Here is a 24066-nt window from a genome sequence, read left to right as displayed (position 1 = left end):
AAGTGAGACATATTGTTGAAACTGCACTTATTCTACATTACGATATCGCAGAGATTACATGTGTAGTTAAACTTCTGACCTAGAGGTGACAGAAAAAGTTCCTCCAAGCCTGATAAAAATAAAAGACTGTATGTTAAAGATGTTTGTGGTCACACCGCCATCATCCTTTTGTTGTGAGTCGCTTGACTTTCTTCAATAATTGCGTTTGATTTTTGGCCAAGACGCTTGTTGGCATAACTGTCAGTCTTCTGAAAGCTCAGCTGGTTTTGAATCCTAAATCTTCTCATTTCCACCCTGCAGGTCAAGACGGAAGACAAGTCTCTGGAGGAACGTGGACGAATCATGATTTCTCTGAAGTACAACACCCAGAAGTCTTGCCTGGTAGTGGGCATCATACGCTGTGCTCACCTTGCCGCCATGGATGCCAACGGCTTCTCCGACCCCTACGTCAAAACGTCAGTATGCAAACACTGGCAGGCACATCCAAAAAGAAACTGGGGCTGTTTTACCATCTCCAGGGAGCAGATTTAATAAGGTTAAAAACCCCAATTAAGCAAAAAGGATAATAAGGGATTTACTTTGATAGTTTTGGCAGTCATTATCTATCAGTAGTAATTTTATTTTCATTTTATTCACCCCTGAGATCTGCGCCAACCTCTGACGAGGGAGCAATCATAGAACCAGACAGGTGCTCCAGATTAACTTATTTGGAAAAGGGAAGAAAAGCAAACGTGTTTTTACCACGAGCGTCATGCTGCAGTTTGTTGTACTGTACTTAATATAACTTCATACACAGCCATGTTTACACACCTTTGAAAGCACTCACTTTCAGGTCTACCTCTCCGTGCTTAGGTAACAAGGACAGAAGTGTTTGCTACAACCTGTCAGATGATCTTCTGTTTCTCGACTTGCCAGATTTCAGTGTATCTCTGGTGACTGCAGTGGGCACTGTTGTGAGGAACAAGAATTTATACAGTCATGTACAGAAGTTTGAGGAAGTAAAACTGTCTAAGCTTGATAATCAGTTTAATCAGAGCAGAGGAAATAGAAAAGAACATACACTACTCTCACTTTTTAGTCAGAGTATAGCATCAATCAAGTCAATTAAACCTGTGGGATATTGATCTGGTCAAAGTAGCAGAGGAGGTTGTTAATCAGTTTCGGCTGCTTTGATGTTAATGAAATAAACAACAGGTGCACTGGAGGGGCAACAATGAGACAACCCCTAAAACAGGAATGGCTTTACAGGTGGGGGCCGCTGACAATTTTATCCTCCTGATTCTTTCTGACTGACTAACACAAGCATGGAGGAGATACCAGGAAACAGGCAGTTACTCTGGGATAGATGTACAGGGCTGTAGAAGGCCCTTATCCCATCAGGAGGACCGGGTTACGAGGAGCAGGATGAGCGCTGTCGGAGTCCTACCAAATAATCTCCAGCAGGCCAGTGATGCGAATGTCTCAGACCAGACAATCAGAAACAGACTTCATGAGAGTGGTATGAGGGCCCAGCGTCCTGTAGTGAGCCCTCTGCTCACCCCCGGCCTGATTGGCATAGAACACTAGAACTGGCAGGTCCATCACTGGTACCCTGTGCTTTTAACAGATAAGAGGAGTGTCACCATGAGCACGTGTGACAGATGTGAAGCGGTCTGGAGAAGGTTATGCTGTAATGTTGTTCAGTATGACCTCTTTAGGCGTGTTCTCAGACATCATGCTAGTGCAGTGGTTCCTGGGTTCCTCTTAGAGGACAACAATATCCCTCATGTCCAAGATTTTGCACGCAGTTGCTGGAGGAAGAAGGAATGGATACTATTTGTTATTATCCAGTCCATATTAGTATAGAAATCCAGCATGATTTATTTTCCCATTAAGATCAGATTGTGTTCTCAAAATATTCCTTTAATTTTTGGGAGCATGAGCATCTTAGACGACTTGATAACATTTCTATGTGGATTTTTGGTGGCTCTGTGTTGCCTTTCAAGAAAAGTTTTGTAGGACTGAGTCAGAAAACAGGCACAATGGGTGACCTTCTATTGCTTCTCTGCAAGGTTTTAGCAAAAGATTGAAAGCATTTTTTGTAGTACAGCACAGAAACATCAGCAGGATATGGTTGTTGTGCAGACATATATAATAACCAGGTGAGACACGACTTTTCCATGTTTTTCTCCCAGTTAAGCACAACAGATCGAGTAAGTCATCGTGGCTGAGGACCTGTGATTTAGTGAGAATAATCCTTTAATTGTCCCACAAGGGGAAATCTGGGTGTAACAGCAGCAAGAAAGACACATATACAACAAACAGTACACAAGACACAGAACAGAAACATACACAATTACATATTTACATCAAAGACAAAGTGGTTTCCAGCATGAACCAACCTTTTGGCTGCAAACTTCTTTTACTAGCACTTTATATTACTGCTTGCTAATAATGTGGCAGTATAAAGCAGTACCATGTAATTATCAAACTTTACTGCTGGAGCTTATAGCCAGATAATTCAAATGCCCACAACAAAGTACATATAAAGTAAAAACATTAAAAATGCAGACAAAGGCAAAAGAGAATTGTAATAATTTAGTAACAATATGATTACCTGTTAATAACAGGTTGAAAATATGTAAATATGATATCAGTAATGATGTTATAATGCAGAAATAAGTGCTAATAGATGATTTTGAAGGTTATCACACAGAAAATACAACAAGGTGAGCAATCACAGCAAAACAAAGTTAGCTTAAGCGAGGATGAATTTTAGCATTTCCCCCATTATTAGTGTCATTTTTTTTAAAATCTAAATATATGACGATATAATTTGAATTCATTCAGCATGAAGAAGAGTGTCATTAACCCTACACTGCAAAAATGATTTTCAAGAAAGTAAAAAAAACCTTGTTTATGGACGTGTTTTCTCTTTTTTGTCTAAAAACAAAACATATTCTTAACAAGAAAATTAAGGCAAGGCAAGGCAAGGCAAGTTTATTTGTATAGCACAATTCAACAACAAGGTGATTCAAAGTGCTTTACAGAGACATTAGAAACAAGAACAAATAAAAAGCATGATTTAAAATTGATTAAAACAAGCAAATAAACTAACTAACTAATTAACAAACAAACAAACAAACAACAGTATATAAAATCAAAACAGATAAAATCAGAACAGTAGATAAAATCAGTAGTTAAATGTAAGTTTTGAAATTTAAGCTTAAAGTGTGGATTTGGTGCTTTATTCAACATCTCCCAATGGGGTAAACAAAAGTTGCTTGGCTAGAATCCTTAAAGCTCGGAAATTAATCTCTTCCTTAAACCCTTAATTATTACGTAAGTGGAAGAGTTCAAATTTAGATTTTGAACCAGAACAGAACCAATTCTGCATTAGTGGAAATGCCTTATCGTAAAAGTTTTGCCTTTATGTATAATTTATATGAACTGATTTCATGATTTTGACTTTCAGGCTTTTGGGTCATCAAACCATAACTTCCACGCTTTCTTGTTTATGAAGTTGATGCACCTGACTCTTGATGATGAGCGTCCATAACAATAATGCTTTTAATGTGATAAATAGAGATCTAACCTGAACATTACTGTATGTGATCAAATTTATATCAAAAGAAGAAGCTCAGTCACATATATTCTGTAGGGAGACACAAATTGGATATTAAAACTAAAATATTAGTAGTAGTAATAGTAGTAAAAGTAGTAATAGTAAGTGAAAAATCACACAATGCCAATCAATCCAAATCATAACTATAGTTCCGATAAATCAACTGAAGAAGGTTTTGTTTTGTCTCCATAGCTGACCAAACGCTTTAAACTTGACCTCAAGACATTTCTGTGTTTTTGTAAATGTAATCCTCGTGTTATAAATGGTCATCAAAGCACTTCTGTTTCTTATCAGAAAATATACTTCCATCCTTTTTCTTGTTACATTAGCAGACTGCTCTTGCTGTTGCAGGTTGAAATGCCATGTTCACAGTGATTTGCTTATTTTGTACCGCTTTCGTAACAAAAACCCAGCAGGGAACCCGCTCACGCCATTTATCTCCTCCTCGATTTAGACCAGTGCAACAGGAAATCAAACACCCAGGCTTTGTTATAAAAGTGGATTCATTAAATGTTTGGGCAAAGTCATTTTTATGAAAAAATTTAAGCTAACATAGGAAAATAAACACTGCTGGAATGGCACGATAATAACCCATGCAACTATTTTATTGTTAAAGCAGGAACAACTATGAGTCACATTTGAACCATTTTCCTGAATTACCTCACAATTTCATAGTAATGTATTGTGCCTTCATTGACTCATGCAGTAATTTATTTTACAATCTGTTATTGAGTAATTGAATTTTGAATCATGCGTCTGCACATGAAATTGCAGGAAAGAGAAAATTAAACCATTCACTGACAATCACGAGGTTTACACTTTAAATTACATCGACCGATCTGTGTCACTTTTAAAGGCCTTAAAATAAGACAAAATATGATGTAGGCGCCAAAAATACTATAATTAATTTTTTTCATGTACACTCACTCTGCCACATTTTTAAAGTTACACCTTACTAGTAACAGGTTGGACCCTCTTTGCTTTCAGAACTGCATTAATTATTCATGGCACAGATTCAGCAGCATGTTGACATTACATCATCGAGCAGTTGCTGCATATTTGTCGACTGCACATCCATGATGTGAATCTCCCATTCCACCACATCCCAATGTTGCTCTATTGGATTGACATCTAGTTACTGTTAAGTCCTTTTGAGTGCACCGAACTCGTTTTCTATTCAATTCAATTTTATTTTATTTATATGGTACAAAATGACTTTAGTCGCTGCAGTTGGCTTTTATAATGTAAACTAGATACCATGGGTTATAAGGGGATGGACATAGTTAGCAACAATATTCAGGTAGGCTGTGGTGTTAAACAAAGTGTGCCAAGAAAACAATTACACCACCACCAGCAGCCTGAACTGCCTGACCCACCGTCTGAAGTTTCATCAGGCCAGGCAGTGTTTGTCCAATCTTCTGTTTCCTGAGCTCGTGTGAATTGTAGCCTCAGTTTCCTGTTCTTTGCTCATAGGAATGGAACCTGGTATTCTGTAGTCCGATCTGTATCAGTCTGTTCACTCTCCTATGACATCATCAAGGCATTTATCTCCAGAAAACTGCTACAAACTGGCTATTTTCTGTTTCTGAGCACTTTTTGTGAACCCTACACACGTTCAGAGCCACTTAAATCATCTTCCTTCCCCATTCAGTTCAAACTCCAGCAGGTTCTCTTGTACATGCCTACACGCCTAAATGCACTGAGTTGATGCCATGTGATTGGCTCATTATTATTTGCACTAATGAGTAAGTTGAACAATAGCCAGTAATAGGTTTACTGACTAATGCATTAGCTGGTGAGTGTATATGATGTTGCAATGGTGGATGCTCATATTAAGCATGGCCAAAATTCCAAACAATGGCAACCTGAGGAGCGAGCAGTTCTCTTTCAAACTCCTGATGCTCACATTAATGCTGTTCTCCATTGTTATGTGGCACATTTTAAAGGTGCTGAAATGGATTAGCTGGCTGGCAGTGCTGATGTTACACTACCTGTGCCATCCACAGGCTATAATTCGAAGGACAATCCTGTTTATCACACAAACATTTCCCAAGTCTTTCATCTGGCTGAGCAATGAAAGTGCAATTAATTTCCGACTCTGCTGTGCACACCTCGAGAACAAAAGCGCGACTCGTTTCAGTGGAGAGGGACCGGCAACAATTTTCCAACCGTCAGAGGACGGAAAAAAATCTTCCCCAAGCTTGAAGGACACCGAGGCTGATAATAGATTTACTGACTGATTCACGTGAAGGAGAATAAAGAAAATGTATAATCTGACACATAAACGGCGCCACAGGATTTCTTCTAAGTGTCTATCTGAAGGATCAAGTCACAGCTGTCAATGAACGTTAAGCCATTTGCTCTAATGTGCTGGTAATGTCGGGGATATTCGGAAATTGCGCGAAAGTAGAATTCAGACACGCATTAGTCAACAAGGTAGTGGAGTACTTTACACTCTTTAATGGCCATTCAGTCAATGACAAGTACATTTCATCGGCTTTGAAGTAAAGAGTAGTATATTTTAAAACTCATAGGCATAGTTGTACTCTACAATCATGGCATACGCACACAGGGAAATATTTAAAGTCATCATATTGCAGAATTGCTTTGTTTGCATCATAACTTTCACCCTTAGATTTTTTTTTTTTGCCAGGGGGTCAGTAATCCCATTACGTGATAACGATTAGGTTCGCCGCAGTGTCCTCATCAACAATTTCAGCTTCCACTCCCTCTGGGGTACACTTGTGAGGAATAACCCACTTAGCCTCCCTTTAAGTCTCTTTGTTACCTTGGGAAATTGAAGTCTGTGAGGGTCCAATGGGCACATAACAGAAGAGAGGGATGTGATGAGGTACTGTAATTGCAATGAAATATACCACATCAGAATGAGCAATACCACCCAAAAACTGTTCTTGGCCAAAAGCACAGAGGTGCTAAACAACATGCACTATGCTGGTTTTGAGATAAGTACAAGTTGCCTTGTGCATCATTTATGAAAACAGAACAGGAACAAAGGTCTAACCTTCACTCGCGCACACACACACACACACACACACACACACACACACGCCTTCTTCCAGAGAAACAGCAGCACTAAGGCCCTGTTTTCTCCTCTGACTCACAAACTGCAGCGAATGCAAACTGAAAATGATAAGCACATTGTTACATTTTGTGAGCACGCCAGGAACGCCTCGGCTAATTTAAATAAATATGAAGTTTAATTTCTTTTGCATATTCCACAACATACTCTTTATGTTTATGATGATGTTCTGAGCAGTTTTAGAGCTAGTTGTTAAACTGTTATGCATTATGCTGAGAGTCTTTAAATAATGCGTTCACCCATTTCATATACTAAGAAAACAAGACATCTAAGAAAATACTGCCTGACTGTAACTTTTAGGGTGAAAAAGCTTGTTACTGGAGCACTTCCCTCTAAGATACAGCCTTTGTACCCCTGACAGGAGCTCTTGTAATTGATATTGATATTTGTAGCCTTCATTTTAAAAACCAGTTATAGTTGACAGTTTTGCTCTTTAATCTAAAAGTTACAAAAATCTACCTTTTTAAAGGGTGGAGAGAAAAAAGGTGCAAAATTGTGCACATATTAACTTTAATATTGTACACTGATACATTTGGAGATGGATTGGCATTTGTATATAACTCAAAACTATCAACTGAAACTAAACACAATGTATTAAATTGTTTTTAATTTACTTAAAAGAAACAAAGTATCAGAGCAGTTACTGTTTTATCTTATATATCTGCTCTTTATCTTGTTATCTACGTATCCAATTGCCACATTACACACTCTTTTATGATACTATTCCTTAAAATCTACACTCAAAAATGATTCTTCACCCTCAATAAACACAAATCAACAATGAGTTTATTTATTCCAGTTATTAAACATTGTGTGCTTGGTATGAACTGAATGTATACCAATCAGGTAAATGTCATTGGATTACTGAAAACAAAGAACACATAGTGTAAACAAGAGCAGTATCACTGAAGGGCGAGAGTCAAAACTTTGATCCTTTATTATAATTTTATTACAGTTTGATGACATCAGCCTGTCATGGCTTCATTGTAACATCATAGGGTGTTGTGCAGCTCTCTCCATGACCTTTCTTATGATATATTACTCATAATGACCTTTGGCCATAACAATTAAGGTCAAGGTTGAACGCTTAGCCAGCCAAGATGCTCATGTCCCCCAAGTAGTGTTGGTCAAGTTACTTGAAAATAGTAATTAGTTACTAATTACTGATTACTTCTCCAAAAAAGTAATCCATTATGTTACTGATTTTATGTTTTATGTTACTTTATGCACATTGCATCAAGCAAAAATTAAATTATATGCAACTGTCTTTGATTGGAAGAAATCTGTTTAACATTTAAACCTATTTTCTGCATATTTCAGTATATTAAAAAAAAATTATATATGCTAAAAGTAATGTCAGTACTTCCGAGCTTTAAATGCTGTATGCTAGTACTCTCTCCCGCACTCCATATTATCCATTGTTGATCTACACACGTCTGTTGCTGCCACGCACGTCGCACGCTTGTACGTCATTGTCATGAGACACTCTCACAAACAAAACCACGGTTTAGTAACGCAGCATGCTTACGGTGAATGTAACAGTAATCTAATTACTTTTTTTGCAATAGTAATCCCTTACATTACTCGTTACTTGAAAAAGGTAATCAGATTACATCTCTGCCCCTCTTGAAAGCTTATTTTTGTAAAGTTAAATCTGAACATGATATGTTGAAACTGTGGACCCTGAAGTGCTAATAAAGAGACACACAAACAAACAGAACGATTGCATGCTCCCTCCCTTCATCGGCAGAATAATGTGTATGAAAATTATCTGTTTAAATAAAAAAGTTAATTTGGTAACACTTCAAAATAATTCTTTTTTTGTCCTGCAAAAACCTGGCTTAGTATATTTGTGGGTCAATATATTACATTGTAATTTAAATAAAATACCTTGATATTCCATTACATTACAGGGGAATTACCCCTGAGTTGAGGCCACATTATAAAGTGTTACTGGCCATTATATACTGTGTTTATCAGCTATAAAACGAGAGGGTTTTTGAAACTGGAAAATTAGTTTTCCCTCTGCAGTCCTCAAGCTTTATTGACAAATCACATTTGAGCTGGCTTTGGATGCTTGCAGGTAAACAGTCCCTGTGATGGCCAAATGAAGCACTGCATTTGCCAAAAAAGGAGTTTATTAACTTTTCAAAATGTGTCACCGGCACACAGCACAGCAAGCTTTACCCCGCCATATCCACCGGCTACACTGGAAGCCCCCAGATTTTGGCAGTCAGCAGAGAATAGTTTATAGGTTACTGCTGCATGCCTGAGTCACAGTAACAGCAGTACATATCACAGGCTCTAAAATGTTAATCTCGCTAAAAACCTAAAGAAATAAACATGAATTAGTTTTGTCTAAGGTCTAGCAAAGTGAAGTGTGGTATGACTCCCAGAAGCTCCACCAAAAAAAGGTTGGAAAGCCAATAATAGGAACAAATGACCAACATCCAGAAACCTCACACAGAGAATCTGAGATGAAGGGTTTAAATAAACTAGAGACTGGAGACCTTCTCTGCAGTAATGCGCAGGAGTATCGAGTGATTTTGGAAATGTCTTTTTGTTATGAGGTGAGATGTCTTCTCCACAGTAATCTCATCAAGCAGACACTAGAGTGAAATGTTATTGTTTAACTAACCACGTGTGGGACATCAGTCTTGATAGAGTGGGACTGCAGCTGCAGGGGAAAGCACCACAAGGTCTTTGTATTGCAAGCTGAAAAAAGAAAAGCCTTAATAAAATCTGGAGTTTCTAAAAATCAGATGATGTAGTGATTTAGTGTGTGTGTAATGTAATGCAGCTGTGTGGTTGAATGTAGGGCAGTCCCACAGCACCCCCTGGAGGACAGAACAATATAACAGCTGAGAAATGTACAGTGTGCTGTCTGACCACTGTGTGAGGCTTCACATTACTGATGGTGGTTTCAAATAACACATGAGCACCGTGTGCTCTGCAGGGATATGTAATATTTTCATTTTTGCTGTTTCACTCATAAATATAAGCATCAGAAAATTGTATTAAATCTTCTTTTCTTTCCTCCCCTCTCTGTCCTGCAGGTATCTGAAGCCAGACGAGAACAAAAAGTCAAAGCACAAGACTGCTGTGAAAAAGAAGACGCTCAATCCTGAGTTCAATGAGGTATAAACCACAGCTAAACCTTGCAGCATTTCTTTCTATTTTATTCCTGTTTATTGTTGCCTGAGCTTTATCTGGTGCTTTATGTGCTGAGCGACCTTCATAACCCTGGGACCAACAAAAGCCACTTTGACAGGGCGACACTGTTGGAATTTTTCTTAATTCATAACAAGATGGCTTTTTAAAAAAGCTGCAGAGCCAAAAAATAACTTAAATAATTAAAGTCCTGTTTAGCCAAGTGTTTACCACTGAAGACGGGCTAAAACTCAGGTGTATTTTATCAGGACTGAACTTCTATTGATCTTCCCTTATAAAACCGATGAGCCAAGTTACTGACTGGTTAACTTATTAAGTGACTGTTTAGTCCTATCAATGCCTGAAGCTCTGAAGCTTTGAAAATAAAGTTTTAATGGCTCTATCTGCACCAATAAATACGTTTTGCAGTGGTAATAATAAGAGAGAAAAATTCATATTTAATGTAAAAGTTTTCTTTATAGTGGCAAACCTTCAGATTTTATAAAACCTGTAGTTTGTCTTCTCCTTTTCCCTTTTCATACAGGGAGTGCAGAATTATTAGGCAAGTTGTATTTTTGAGGAATAATTTTATTATTGAACAACAACCATGTTCTCAGTGAACCCAAAAAACTCATTAATATCAAAGCTGAATGTTTTTGGAAGTAGTTTTTAGTTTGTTTTTAGTTTTAGCTATTTTAGGGGGATATCTGTGTGTGCAGGTGACTATTACTGTGCATAATTATTAGGCAACTTAACAAAAAACAAATATATACCCATTTCAATTTTTTTTTTTTTTACCAGTGAAACCAATATAACATCTCCACATTCACAAATATACATTTCTGACATTCAAAAACAAAACAAAAACAAATCAGCGACCAATATAGCCACCTTTCTGTGCAAGGACACTCAAAAGCCTGCCATCCATGGATTCTGTCAGTGTTTTGATCTGTTCACCATCAACATTGCGTGCAGCAGCAACCACAGCCTCCCAGACACTGTTCAGAGAGGTGTACTGTTTTCCCTCCTTGTAAATCTCACATTTGATGATGGACCACAGGTTCTCAGTGGGGTTCAGATCAGGTGAACAAGGTGGCCATGTCATTAGTTTTTCTTCTTTTATACCCTTTCTTGCCAGCCACGCTGTGGAGTACTTGGACGCGTGTGATGGAGCATTGTCCTGCATGAAAATCATGTTTTTCTTGAAGGATGCAGACTTCTTCCTGTACCACTGCTTGAAGAAGGTGTCTTCCAGAAACTGGCAGTAGGACTGGGAGTTGAGCTTGACTCCATCCTCAACCCGAAAAGGCCCCACAAGCTCATCTTTGATGATACCAGCCCAAACCAGTACTCCACCTCCACCTTGCTGGCGTCTGAGTCGGACTGGAGCTCTCTGCCCTTTACCAATCCAGCCACGGGCCCATCCATCTGGCCCATCAAGACTCACTCTCATTTCATCAGTCCATAAAACCTTAGAAAAACCAGTCTTGAGATATTTCTTGGCCCAGTCTTGACGTTTCAGCTTGTGTGTCTTGTTCAGTGGTGGTCGTCTTTCAGCCTTTCTTACCTTGGCCATGTCTCTGAGTATTGCACACCTTGTGCTTTTGGGCACTCCAGTGATGTTGCAGCTCTGAAATATGGCCAAACTGGTGGCAAGTGGCATCTTGGCAGCTGCACGCTTGACTTTTCTCAGTTCATGGGCAGTTATTTTGCGCCTTGGTTTTTCCACACGCTTCTTGCGACCCTGTTGACTATTTTGAATGAAACGCTTGATTGTTCGGTGATCACGCTTCAGAAGCTTTGCAATTTTGAGACTGCTGCATCCCTCTGCAAGATATCTCACTATTTTTGACTTTTCTGGGCCTGTCAAGTCCTTCTTTTGACCCATTTTGCCAAAGGAAAGGACGTTGCCTAATAATTATGCACACCTGATATAGGGTGTTGATGTCATTAGACCACACCCCTTCTCATTACAGAGATGCACATCACCTAATATGCTTAATTGGTAGTAGGCTTTCGAGCCTATACAGCTTGGAGTAAGACAACATGCATGAAGAGGATGATGTGGACAAAATACTCATTTGCCTAATAATTCTGCACTCCCTGTAGTGTATGCCTTCAGGATTCTGATATGTTATTGCAAATATTACATATAAGAAATATTGTTCCTAACCTGATACATTTAATGGTAAAAACATTAAACAATGATATAACCCAATCATTGGTTGGTTTTAGAACTATAAACACTCCTTTGGTTTATTGAATCTATAAGTGGGCATATTTTTTATGTGAGAGCGCTAAGCTGACAGCTAACACTAACAAGCTTGGTTAACCTAAAAAGTAAAACCAACATTAAGCTGTCTGTTTTACATTGTTACATTGTTGTTACATTGTTGTTACATTACTGTTACATTACATCTACATTGTTTTAACCCCCATGGGGTTGTAAAAAGGCTTCAAGTTGTATAGAAGTGTATCAGAAAATGTGAGGCTTCAAAACATCAAGACGGCGATGGCGGTTTCATCATGAGACACCGTGTGCTTTAGTCCCGTAGGTCTAGAGACCAGTCAGCTACCTGCTGGTAGCTGATAGGTGAAACTGGTTCCAAAGAGAGACATACAGTATGGTACTGCACCAAAAGCCTCCCTGTGGTGTTTGTGGTCACTTGCAGATCAGCATTGTCACATTTAATTTGTATGGAAGACACCAAGCTGTCTGCAAACACTTGCCAACTACTCACCAAGCGACAGTAAAAGTTGCACCTTTAGAAATGTTAAGGCACAACCTTTATTCTGAAAGTTCAAGTTTCACTGCCACTCAGCAAGTAGCTGATCAGTGTTTCCAGACACGTCACCGTCTTCCATGCAAACTGCAGACAACCACAGCAATCTTCTAGTGTCCAAGAAGGTTTTTATGCATCACCCTCTTTCAACTAGTCTCACCTAGTGACAGCAGTTGCCAGGGTTTTGCCTAGTTTGTCTGTTATTGGTACTCATATCCATCGTTTATGATGGACATAAACATCATAAACGATGGCTGTAAGATTATAATATGTATGTAAAAACTGGCACTGTACTGACAGTTGCAAAGTACAATTAACTTTTTTAACTTTTAACCGTAGTTTGCAACTGTGAGTACTTTGCAAACATTTAGCAGCTGAAAAGCCAGAGTTAAGAGGACAATGCGTTTTAGTTTATAAAAGCAAGTCAGTATTTCTGGCCCAGTTCTCCAAAAATGTAAATAATGTTTGTTAAAACAGGGAGCTTAATATATTTTTGAACGCTATTGCATTGCCTCCAGACCTTTACCATGCTGTATACCGCTGCTTTGACCGTGAAGGAAGCAATTTAAGTAATCAACCTTTATGTTCTTCTTAGCTGAGCCGGCGCTCCTCAGTCTCACAGCCAAACACCTCCCTTCATGGCTTATTTTAAATTGTATTGAAATCAGACAGGTGCTGCTTCGGCCACGTTTTGAACAAGAATGCCAAACATGTTTTTGAGGCTGAACGGGCCACAGGGCAGCTCGGCTCGGACGTTTCTGCTTGTATACGAGTGGACGTACCCCAGCCGAACGCTCACACAGGCCAGCGACTTGACATTTCCTCTGACATTTTTTGCGCCCATACTCTTCCATCACCTCCTGGCCTTTCCGTTGGAGACAAGCAATGAGGTCCTCCTCCATATCGAGGCTCTGGTTTCATTAAGGTGATTGAACCGCAGATTGTTGCTTCGCAAACTGCAAATTGATTTCAGAAGAAAATGCTTGTTTCATTTAGTGGACAGTGGACTGTATCGATTACACTGTCATGCTGTTACAGAAGCCGTGTGTGTATTCCGCATTTAATTTCCTCCGCTCTGAGTTTAAGATACGTTGACACCTTTGCTGTGCTGTGAGTTTCCTTAACTAACGAAAATGAGTCTGGTTATGTAGTGACTGAAAAAAACATTAGAGCGAGAAGAGCTAGATTAAACAGCGTCTTGTTTAAGGCACTAACAAAATATTAAAACCTAATGAGGCGTTCTGAATGAATTTCAGCAGGAAATGAAACAAAAGCTTTCAGAATTGTTTTGATAATTATGCAAACCGAAAAACTGCACATTAGAGTGTTTTTGTGTGTGTGTGACGATGGTCCAGCAGAATAAATAAACTGTTAAAGCCCCAACGTGGTGATCTGAAAAGATGAGGTATTATTAATCATGTGTTTTGAGAGAGAAAATTATGGAGCTCTTATTTTGCCCTCTTTTATTTTCTGCAGGAGTTCTGTTATGACATAAAATATGCAGACCTCACCAAAAAGACCTTGGAGGTGACCGTATGGGACTACGACATTGGAAAGTCGAATGACTTCATAGGTAAGCAGTGCTGGGCTTCACTGTGCTGACACTTTGAGACTCCCTGAGGGTTACTGGGGTCTGCATGTTTTTAAGGACTTGTTTCGGTTTGCATTTCCAACATGAAAAGGAATGCAAACACAAACTAACTGCTGCTACAACAAAAAGATGGAGATCAACACAGGTGGGATTGTGTGTTTGTTGTGTAATGAGACTTTTAAGGGCGATGGAAAAGCTGTGATTGTGTGGCGTGGATATTTCACAGTCTTAAGAGTAATTGTAACATTATCCATAAATTCCAAAAAAGGGTAAAGAAATCTAAAGAAGTAGCTATTAAACGAGACCCAACTCAAAAAGATGTAGCAACTGAGGTTAATATAATAACATAATGAATAAACCCCCCCCAAAACAATGTAATATAACAAGTCAACACATAATATGATAAATCATAATGAACTTACACATTATCACAATATATATGATCACATTTTGAAAAATGTGCTATGTCCTGTGCTTTCAAATCACAGCTGGAATCTTCTATTTCCTGTTTGTCTGTATAAAAAGCCAATCAGATCTTTGGAGCTCAGGGGAAACACAAGACCTCAGATGTATCTGCAGTACTGTGACAAAGTTTTCACAGCACTCTGTGCAGTCATGTGAAAAGCTAAGTACGTCCTCACTGCTTCCAGAGGAATATAAAGTGTAAATAGCAGCTAAGTGCTAATCAAATGCACTAAATCAACCGATCATCAGTTCGTGTGAGCACCACGGTTAAAGCTTTGGCAATTTTGCTGGTCTGCAGCATTCAGATGTATGTTAACACAATAAGACAATCTTCCAAAGAGAGGACGTCCCAGCAAATTCACCCCAAGGTCGGATTGTGCAGCGCACAGAGAAGCTGCAAAAAATCTCAGACTCAACAGGCCTCAGTTAACATGTTCACTGCTGAAGTGCATGACTGTAGCATTAGAAAAAGACTGAACAAGTAGGGTTTGCAGGACAAAGCCTCTTCTCTTGAAAAATAATATGGCAGCACGGCTCAGGTTTGCAAAGTTGCATCCAAATAAACCAAAAGACTATTGTAACAACGTTCTTTGGCCATATGAGACTAAATGTTCAACCATAATGGACAGCACTACATTTGGCAGAAATTTCTGGAGGGTGCTGTAACTTTTAATATAGGATAAACATATAAGGATTTTTATTTTAATGTGAGCCGTGCAAAGTCCAGTGATGCAACACACAGAGCTGGAAATGAACATAACTGATTCTCTTTAGTAAACCAACTTATAAATAATTTGTAAAAGGTTTTTCATCTTTAATATTGTTTTTCAGCTGTTTTAAGATGCTAAGAATATAAGCTGATATTATAATGTGATGCATTATAAGTCCCCTGTCTTTCTAATAAGAACTCATTCTGTGTTTGTGCCTCCTTTTAGGTGGTGTATCTCTGGGTATCAATGCAAATGGAGAAAGGCTCAAGCACTGGTTTGACTGCCTCAAAAACAAGGACAAAAAAATTGAACGCTGGCACACGTTGACCAATGAATTACCCGGTTCATTAAATGACTGAACGCACACAATCCTTCGTCCAACCTGTTCGCCGGCTGCACCAGGACTCCCGCATCCTCCCCGTCCTCTCCACCCAGGTCGTCTTCTCTGGGTCGCCCTCGTGTTGCCCGCATCGACCTGAGACGCCTCTCTTTGGGAATACACAGTATTTCCTCTCCACAGGGCTGAGCTTAAAACATACACATCTCATGTTTGTGTTCAACAACACTTTCACACATACAGAAAGGAGGTTGCACCGCTGCTCATTTCATGTTTTTAAGAGAAATTCAATCCACAAGATGACTGACAGGGATTGTAGTGTTGACTTTAAAGGATTCTTGTATGAACGGTGGAAGATAAAAGAAGCAAAATCTATTTGATGAGATCTTTTACAGCAGTTAAAGAATTTCCACTAATCCATAAAGCTGCACAGGAAAAACCTCATGATTTCAATTTCATGGCTATGAGCAGTCTTAGGATTTAAAGTAGTGGATACACTAACAAAGGATGTAGCAAATATTTCGTATTACTAATACAAGTTCTAGATTTGGAGCATGTATTTTCCATTTGGGCAGATGAGAGCAATGCCATAGAGACTTCGTGTAGTTTATGGAGAACAGTCTTTAAAGGTTGAGGTCTCATTATGCTTCAAACCATGTCTGAACCATAACTCTAACTAAAAAACTGCTGTTTTGTTTGTTTGATAGAGTTAATAGTGAAGCTTGTGTAAAGGCAAAAACTCCACAGAGAAAGAGAGCTGGGTTCCGGCAAGAGTTGCCTAAAGCTACTTTATATTGTAAGCCAAATAATCTACAATAATAAACAGCAACCTCCAACAATTAGAAGGCCCCCAATGTGCAAGTAGAGTGACACTAGCGAGAGTGGGAAGGAAGAACTCCCTTTAAACAGGAAGAAACCAGAGATTAATGAGTAAATGCAAAGTGGTCTGCAAACACATCGAGAGTGAGTCTTAAGTAGAAAGGAGTTACAATGCCCTCCAATACTCACTAACTTTATTCTGTAAAGATAGTTTCAGTTATTTTAAACCATAAGTTAATAAAATAATTTTTGCTTTTTGCAGTTCTAAAGCAGAAAACCTTTTTTTTAATTGTGGGTTTTACTTGTTAAGAAAGATATTGCAAACAATATCAACCTGCTGGCATCATATTTAATCCATCTGTGGCCAGTTTAAAGAATATAGTTACATTTGATTTCAATATGTCTAAATTACAACAAAAAAGTATACTTTCACAGCCTCCACCATCTATTTGGATTCAGCTGTAGACTGATGTATAGTATGTGGGAGTCAGATTTCATCACAGCACCAGATGGCTAGTCATCCATCCATTTGTTTTTTCATGCTTATCCAACTACGAGTCATATTGGAGCTGCGCTGGGTACACCCTGGACCCTTCGTGTGAGTCCATCATAGGCCTAATATGAAGAGACAGTCACACGCTCCCCAATTAATATCAGCAACGATGGATAGCTGAATGCGAGACTCCTGCCATGCAGTTGTCATTTGAGAGTGTATCATTCACTTTCACCGTGACAGAGAGCAATGATCATATGAAAGGTTCGGCTGTGGAAGATGTGGGTGAGAAACTTGAGAAAGATCCAGATCCCAGTGTAGCACATCATGGGCTCGATATACAGTAACTGTGCCTATCTCTGGTTACAACAAAGAATCTAAGTAGTATAACAGAAGAAAAGGCCCAAAGGTGGTGCATCAGGTCTGAATTGAGCTTTTTTCACATTCATAGGGTTTTGCACTGTAAAATTCAGTTAAAACAGAGTTACCTTTACCTCCCAAAGAGTCTGAGGAAGAACATTTAGCAGACACAGCCTCACCTCTAGTGTTTTTCTTCACACGCTAATGTTTTTTAGCCACAACAACAGAATCGTACTTCTTGCCAAATTCACTATAGTGAAATTCAAGGCAATGGTCGTCATTTTGAGGGAGTGGAGAAGATCCATCGAGCATATCAAATACAGTGTCTACAAAAAGTCCTGGAAGCAGTGCAGGGATTCAAAAGGAGACAAACTTAGAGGGCACAGATGTGTTTAAACCAGGCATGCACAATGTGTCTGTGTAGCTTCTTAGTCATCCAGGTCACGTTAGTGTAGAAAGCCTGAAAAAAGAGACAACTAGACTTCTTTAAATTTGTGAAGATGTTTGACTTCAATAGGTCACATGATGGTCAAATGATGGGTTGGGTTAAAGTATGATGGTACCGACCCTCTTGTGACTCATGATAAATCACATGACCTTTTGTTTTTAGAATTGAAGAAGTCCAGTTACCTCTTTTTTTTAAAGCTCTTTAGACTTTTTAGCTACATTGTTGAAGACGCACGTGTAAACAACAAGGTTAATATGGCTGCTACATATAATTATATAAAGATGGGATCGTTGTTTGAAGCATGTTGAGGCCTCGATAGGCAGTATCACAACTGGAGCAACCACCCTAACCCGTCCCTGAAATCTAAGGCACACTGGGTTACTAAGGTAACAAAGCCTGGCTTTAAAGCCATGTAAAAACTGATGCTCTCCTTTAAGGTTAAAACAAGAGGTTAAAGAACTAATACGCAAACGTTGAATGTAAATTCCTTCTTAAGGCTTCTTTACAGCAGTTATTCATGGCATCCCTGCATGTTTCTGTATGAGACATGACAAAATGTCACCAACTATGTGGACCAACCACCGATTACGTTCCACCCGTCATCTGCTGACTTTTGTGGTCGAGGATCGAGGCTCTGCAAGTGTTTGCTCCATTCAGTCATCCCATCCAGACTTCAAAAAAATCAGAAAAACTGAAACCAATGAGCGTTATAATATAATTGAGAGGTGAATCATGGGTACAAGGCCGCAGCGCTGTTTTCAATCAGCTGGATTTTCTTTGTGGTCAAAAATAACTTCTTAAGTTTGAGACTTCTTAAGAGTGAAAGAAAATGGGTTCAAACGTCAAGGGCATGATTACATTTCTTTCAAACTGCAAACAGCAAAGTGCCCCTGAGTCAATCTGAGGCAGATGGTCACTTAGACAAGTGCAAAAAACACAGAATAGTAACGATACTGTGGGGTTTTGTGATTATCCAGGAGCTGCATGGATATGAATATAGGCAGAAAAATCTCATTGTTCTGATGCTCTGTGGTCATATTTCATGCAGAAAATAAGAAACATCCACAGTCGCTATGTGCAGCCGTCACGCCACACAGCGTGCTTCAGTGTTGGAAAGCTGAGTGCAGCTGTAATCAACAACAGAATGAAGTTCAGTGGGTGACCCGTCTGGTGAAAATCACTTGTTGAGCCACAATGCCACCTGATTGGGAAGCTCTATTGTGTGTGTGCGCGCGCGTGTGTGTGTGTGTGCAGCTTATTGTTTACACTACTGAAAATGAGTTTCGCTGATGGCATTTTCAGCTGGATGAAAATGTACCTGCTGTTTGTCAAAAGGGCCGAATTTCAAAAACAGGAAGTTTACATCAAATGTTTAAAAAGAGAAAAATAGAAATTAAAACACGAAAAGCATGTATTGTTTACAACAGCCTATTCCTGCTGAAGTTCAAGTTTGCTGCTAAACGGGCAAATGCGCCCTCTTTGGCTGAAGTCACTGCGGTCGTTCAGTCGTGCAATGCGACCTTCGCTAAGACGGGCACGGATGAGAAGGGCAGCATTTTTAATATACTAGCAGTGTATGTGTATTGTTACTATATTGTTGTTTTTTTATGTGAGCACCTCCACTAGAAATGTATCAAACAGAATGTACATGTTTAACCCCTTCTATTCCACAGCAAGTCCTGCACCTTAGTGCTCTGTAGTGTTCATATTGTTCATACGTCGGATCTGAAGCTCTGTATTTGAGCACACGTATCTGGGAATAGAGATGGTTGAACTCACTCCCCTGCAGCGGACTACCAGGGCTTATCTCACTCAAAAAATTCTAAGTGAGTTAACATTTTACTTTGAATGACTTATGATTGTTTTAATTTTAATATATTTTGTCGAAGTGGACCTACTATGCTTATCCTTGCTTTCTGTCACATACATACTGTTCCAATGATCTCTGCTCGTATTAATTACGGTCAAAGGTTCAAATACTGAGCCCAGCATGCGTGCAGGTAATTCCTGTGAGCCAATTTCATTCCTGTTTTTCAGGAAAGTATGATGTGACATCATTCTGGGGTATTTCAGGATAAAGAGAGTAAGTCCCGAATTTGGTCACTGGGCGCAGCTCTGGTTGTGTGATTGAAGGGGAAGCTAATCCTACGTGAGCTGGTTTCTGATATTCCAAACTCCAGGAGAACTATATTCTCACTTTTTTTTTAATCAGTCATTATAAATAAAAACAGATCTAAGTTATATTTTAAGTGTTAGTATGTTAGCTAAGTCTTGCTTATTTGGTTGACCTGCAAATTTTCATTCAAGTTAGATGCACGTCATTTTGTCTTGTGGTCAGTGGCTCTGTGCCCTACAAGTGAGCCCTGCCCCTCATTTTGAGAACCACTGGCTCAACAGACTGGTATGTTTGTGCCTGGGTCCCATACAGCAACGGTCCCCAACCCCCGGGACTCGGACCGTGAAATTTATGGTTTTCAGGGTTTTTATTGGGTTTTTTTAAGCGTTATTTTTTGATCGGTTTTTTTTTGTTAACTCGGTTTCCCTGGGTCTTTTTCCGTGTGTTATGAATAAATCTTGTTTTTTTTGTTACCGGTACTGGTTTTGTTTTGTTGCATTTATCCGCAACACCTTAATGGCCGGTTCCTGAAAATATTGTCGGACATAAACCAGTCCGTGGCGCAAAAAAGGTTGGGGACCGCTGCCATACGGAGCCTACGCACCGCTTTTACGATTACTGATGGCATGTTGTACTTGTGCACTGCCACTAGGGGGCAGTGTCAGAAATAAGTGACACAGCACAGTCTGTTGGCTGGTCTTGCTTGTGTTGTTGTTGCGATATACAACAACACAAACTTTAAACTACAGCAGTGCCGATGTTTAAAGACTGTAATGACAGATGGAGAGCCCATCCACGTGACCCCACTGTCGTTGGTGGTGTCAGATTCTTTAGAGCATAATGATAATTATAATTACAGCTAAAGGGGCCCCTTTCTATTTCATGCCTAAGGCTGCAACAAACTTTCACCACTGGATACACAAAGAGGGGCTGAAATGTTAAAAACTGGCCACTACAGGCACTATCTTGCAACATTTTTTAATCTTTGATGTGTTTTTTTTTGCATTTGTGATGAACACCACTTTCACTCCCGTTCCTATTCAGGCCCACTTTTAAACCAATCAGTATTCAACGTGCGACCTATAAAAAAGCATTGATTTGAATCACGATTCATTCAGAGCTTCTCTAGTCCAGAAATAAAAATACTGAGCTGGAAATGAGCATAGCAGGTCCACTTTAAAGTTTACCCCGAGTCCCTGTGCAGTCCTGAATCCCAGGACTCAAACCTCAGATCACCAGGTTGGGATGCATGCCATATATAGTTCGATTCCCCAGTACGACCCTTTTTATGCATGTCCTCCACCACACCCGGCTTTCATCCACCGTGCACAGGCTGGTGACCCAGAAGCAGCGCACAAATACTCCTCACGTAGCGATCGGGATTCCTGTCAGGCTTGCAATTTAGCTAACAGCTTTTTGTCATTACCTCACGTCACTGTAAGCGATCGAGCAGGCATGTTTGGGCTTTTTCTTTCAGGAGCATGTCGACTCTGTCCGTGTGGCTGGCTGCTTTTGCAGTCGTATCATTTTAACTCACTAGTTGCAGCTGTTGGATTGTGAAGAACAGCTCTAATGTCCATTTGTTATACTATTTGACCTTCTTCACCCAGTTTCATTACTGACACAGTGCTGTTTGAATAATTAGATTCCTTTTCGCGCTTGCTTCCGTTCATTTTGAGGAAAAATTTGATTTTGATAAGTGATATCGCACCTTCAAAGCTGGGGAATGAAATCTTTAACGCATTTCAGCAGGCCTCACCTCTCCGTTCCTTTAAGTGTTAACCGTCTCTTCAGCCGCATCGATACGGGAGACACAAGGCGGCTGTGAAACTTTGCTGGCATCTCAATATACTCCTTAACACAGCAGTGGTCCCTCTCCTCCTCTCTCTGATTAATATGTAATGAATAAAACTGACATGTGATTTTGATTTTGTAATCTGTCTGCCTTTGTATGCAAGCTCAATATTATATAAAAAAAACAAAACATAAATGCATGCATATGTTCTTGGTTTTGTCATGAGATGACTTTGCCTAATGTTTGATACTGTTTTTCTGTATGAAAAAAAATATGACTGTGGATGCTCTAAGATTATGCTACAAGTCAGTCTTTCTTCTAGACTACATTTTGTACCTTTGAACACTATCGCATTGCCTGTTTGGCTGCTGTATTGACTATCTGGAAGCGTGATTTGATGTGAATTAAATTCTCTCCTTTGTTGTTTTTCGTTTCCTTTTGAACACTCAGCACTTGTTTTCATTTTCTGAATTTGTTGAATGTATGACTATAAATGCTTGTCTCAAATTATATTTTAGTCCTATGCCAAATGGAAAGGTTGTTGTGCCTTATTTCTAATAACATGGGTCATTTCACTCATTGCAAGGTGCAGGTGAAAGTCTGAAATGTGGCATAATTTCTTTAGCTCCGGTCAGAGGTCCATGCAAATGATGCTTCCAAGCAGCAGCAGCAGCAGCAGGCGCTTCCTGCCAGATCACCGATACTAGTGTTCTGTATTTTGACGGAAAGCAACAGGAACTCCGTTACAGCGATACTTCCTGCTAATTAAGGCCAGTATGATCAGCAAGGTTTTGTCTGCAAAACTGCATAAATGCAGGGAAAAATTAAAGAAAAAATAAACCCTTGAGGCTTGTTGTCTCACGGAATCCAGCCACCCTATAAAAAGCAGAAGTCCACTTTGCACCTTCAAAGACTGTATAAATGATAGATGTAGCCATTTTGATGTCACTCAGTCACAAGTTGTTAGTTGATATTCTGGATATCCTCCCTTTCTGCAAGTCAAAATGGCCAAACTTTAGTAAATGGACTTTATATTTTATCAGCTTGGTAAAAAAAATATGTGAATGAGCCTTTTTTTGGCAACTGCAGCTATCGCCCCCTGGTGGTCGTTAAAAGAATCCAGTTTCAATGCACTTCCCATTTGGCAAATTATTATTGAATTTGTTCAGACTAATCTTTATCCTAGAATTGTCAAACATATGCTGGTGGTTTCTACTCCCCACGTGTCACCGAATGGTTTGTGAAAACTTGTAACTTAGATGCTGTTGCCTGCACAGATAGATATTGCAGACAAAGCTTTCCACTACCCGCCATTAAAACATGTAATAAAGGAATATAATTTAAAGAATATGGATGCCAGAGGGGAAAATATTTATCAGCTCTTCACCAAAAGTGTGTTGCACGGAGGTCACTCCTTTGGAATTCTATCTGCTATCATGAGACTGAAAGCTGCCGTGTGGTGCGCAACCAAAACCGGTAAATAATCTCAAACACACTGCCAATAAAGAACAAGCAATACATGGATAGAAAAAACACACAATGAAACACTACCAATCATGGATTGGCCTCCCCAGAGCCTAGATGTCAACAATTATTGAGGCAGTGTGGGATTATCTTGAACGAAAGGCAGCAAACATCCAAAGAAGATCTTTGAATATCCATGAGGAAGCCTTAGAACTATTCCTGAAGGCTACTTGCCTAAGAAAGTTCAGGGTGTGTTGGAGAAAATAAATGTGGGACTTCTGGAAGTACTGTAGTGTCTTTTGGGTTGTAGGTTTTCTTTGTGGCCAAAGTTTGACATGAATACCCTTCAAATGCTTAATTGAATTGGGATTTGAAGAGTTTTCACCTTGTAGTGTTCATCAAACTGTTGCTGAGTGTTTTCTTGCAATGCAGCAGGGCGTGTTGTTACACTGATGGGTCTGCAATGCTTAGGTGGGTGCTACATGTCAAAATAGCGCACACATAAGTCAGCACATAAGCAGAACACTCATTTGCAACGAGATGATTCGTATTATTCACTCCACTGTGCCGTGGCTTTAATGTTGTAGGTGATCTATCTTGCAGTGGGAGCTGTTTTTTATTCAGAGCACAGCTGCATTGTATATGGCTATAGAAAAGACGAGGCAATTTTTCAAGCAGTTTTCCTCTGAGACATTATAAGACAATTCAGAAAGATACAGATCTTTTCTTTCGTGCCTTTAGCTGCGTTGGTCTTGCAGAAAACCATATGGCTGCACAGATTCAGAAGCTGGGAACAAAGAAAAATCAATTAGCTGTGTGACTGCCTATTTC

At 39.4% G+C, this 24066-nt stretch overlaps 2 protein-coding genes across 2 annotated transcripts in view; both read left to right on the top strand.

Annotated features, from left to right (window-relative positions):
* Positions 1–24066, top strand: part of LOC120733957 (double C2-like domain-containing protein beta) — a 210213-nt gene that overhangs the window by 136360 nt on the left and 49787 nt on the right. The window lies entirely within an intron of this gene.
* LOC120733958 (double C2-like domain-containing protein beta) lies at positions 90–19205 on the top strand. Its single transcript, XM_040032491.1, has 4 exons — positions 90–455; positions 9761–9842; positions 14114–14210; positions 15629–19205. Exons 1-4 carry the CDS (start codon positions 343–345, stop codon positions 15760–15762), a joined length of 426 nt encoding a protein of 141 aa, XP_039888425.1. The 5' UTR covers positions 90–342; the 3' UTR covers positions 15763–19205.

The sequence above is a fragment of the Simochromis diagramma genome, unplaced genomic scaffold (assembly GCF_900408965.1).
Source record: "Simochromis diagramma unplaced genomic scaffold, fSimDia1.1 OVJJ01000216.1, whole genome shotgun sequence".
Lineage (NCBI taxonomy): Eukaryota > Metazoa > Chordata > Actinopteri > Cichliformes > Cichlidae > Simochromis > Simochromis diagramma.
Note: the sequence above shows the minus strand (reverse complement) of the source record. Positions and strands in the feature narration are given on the sequence as shown.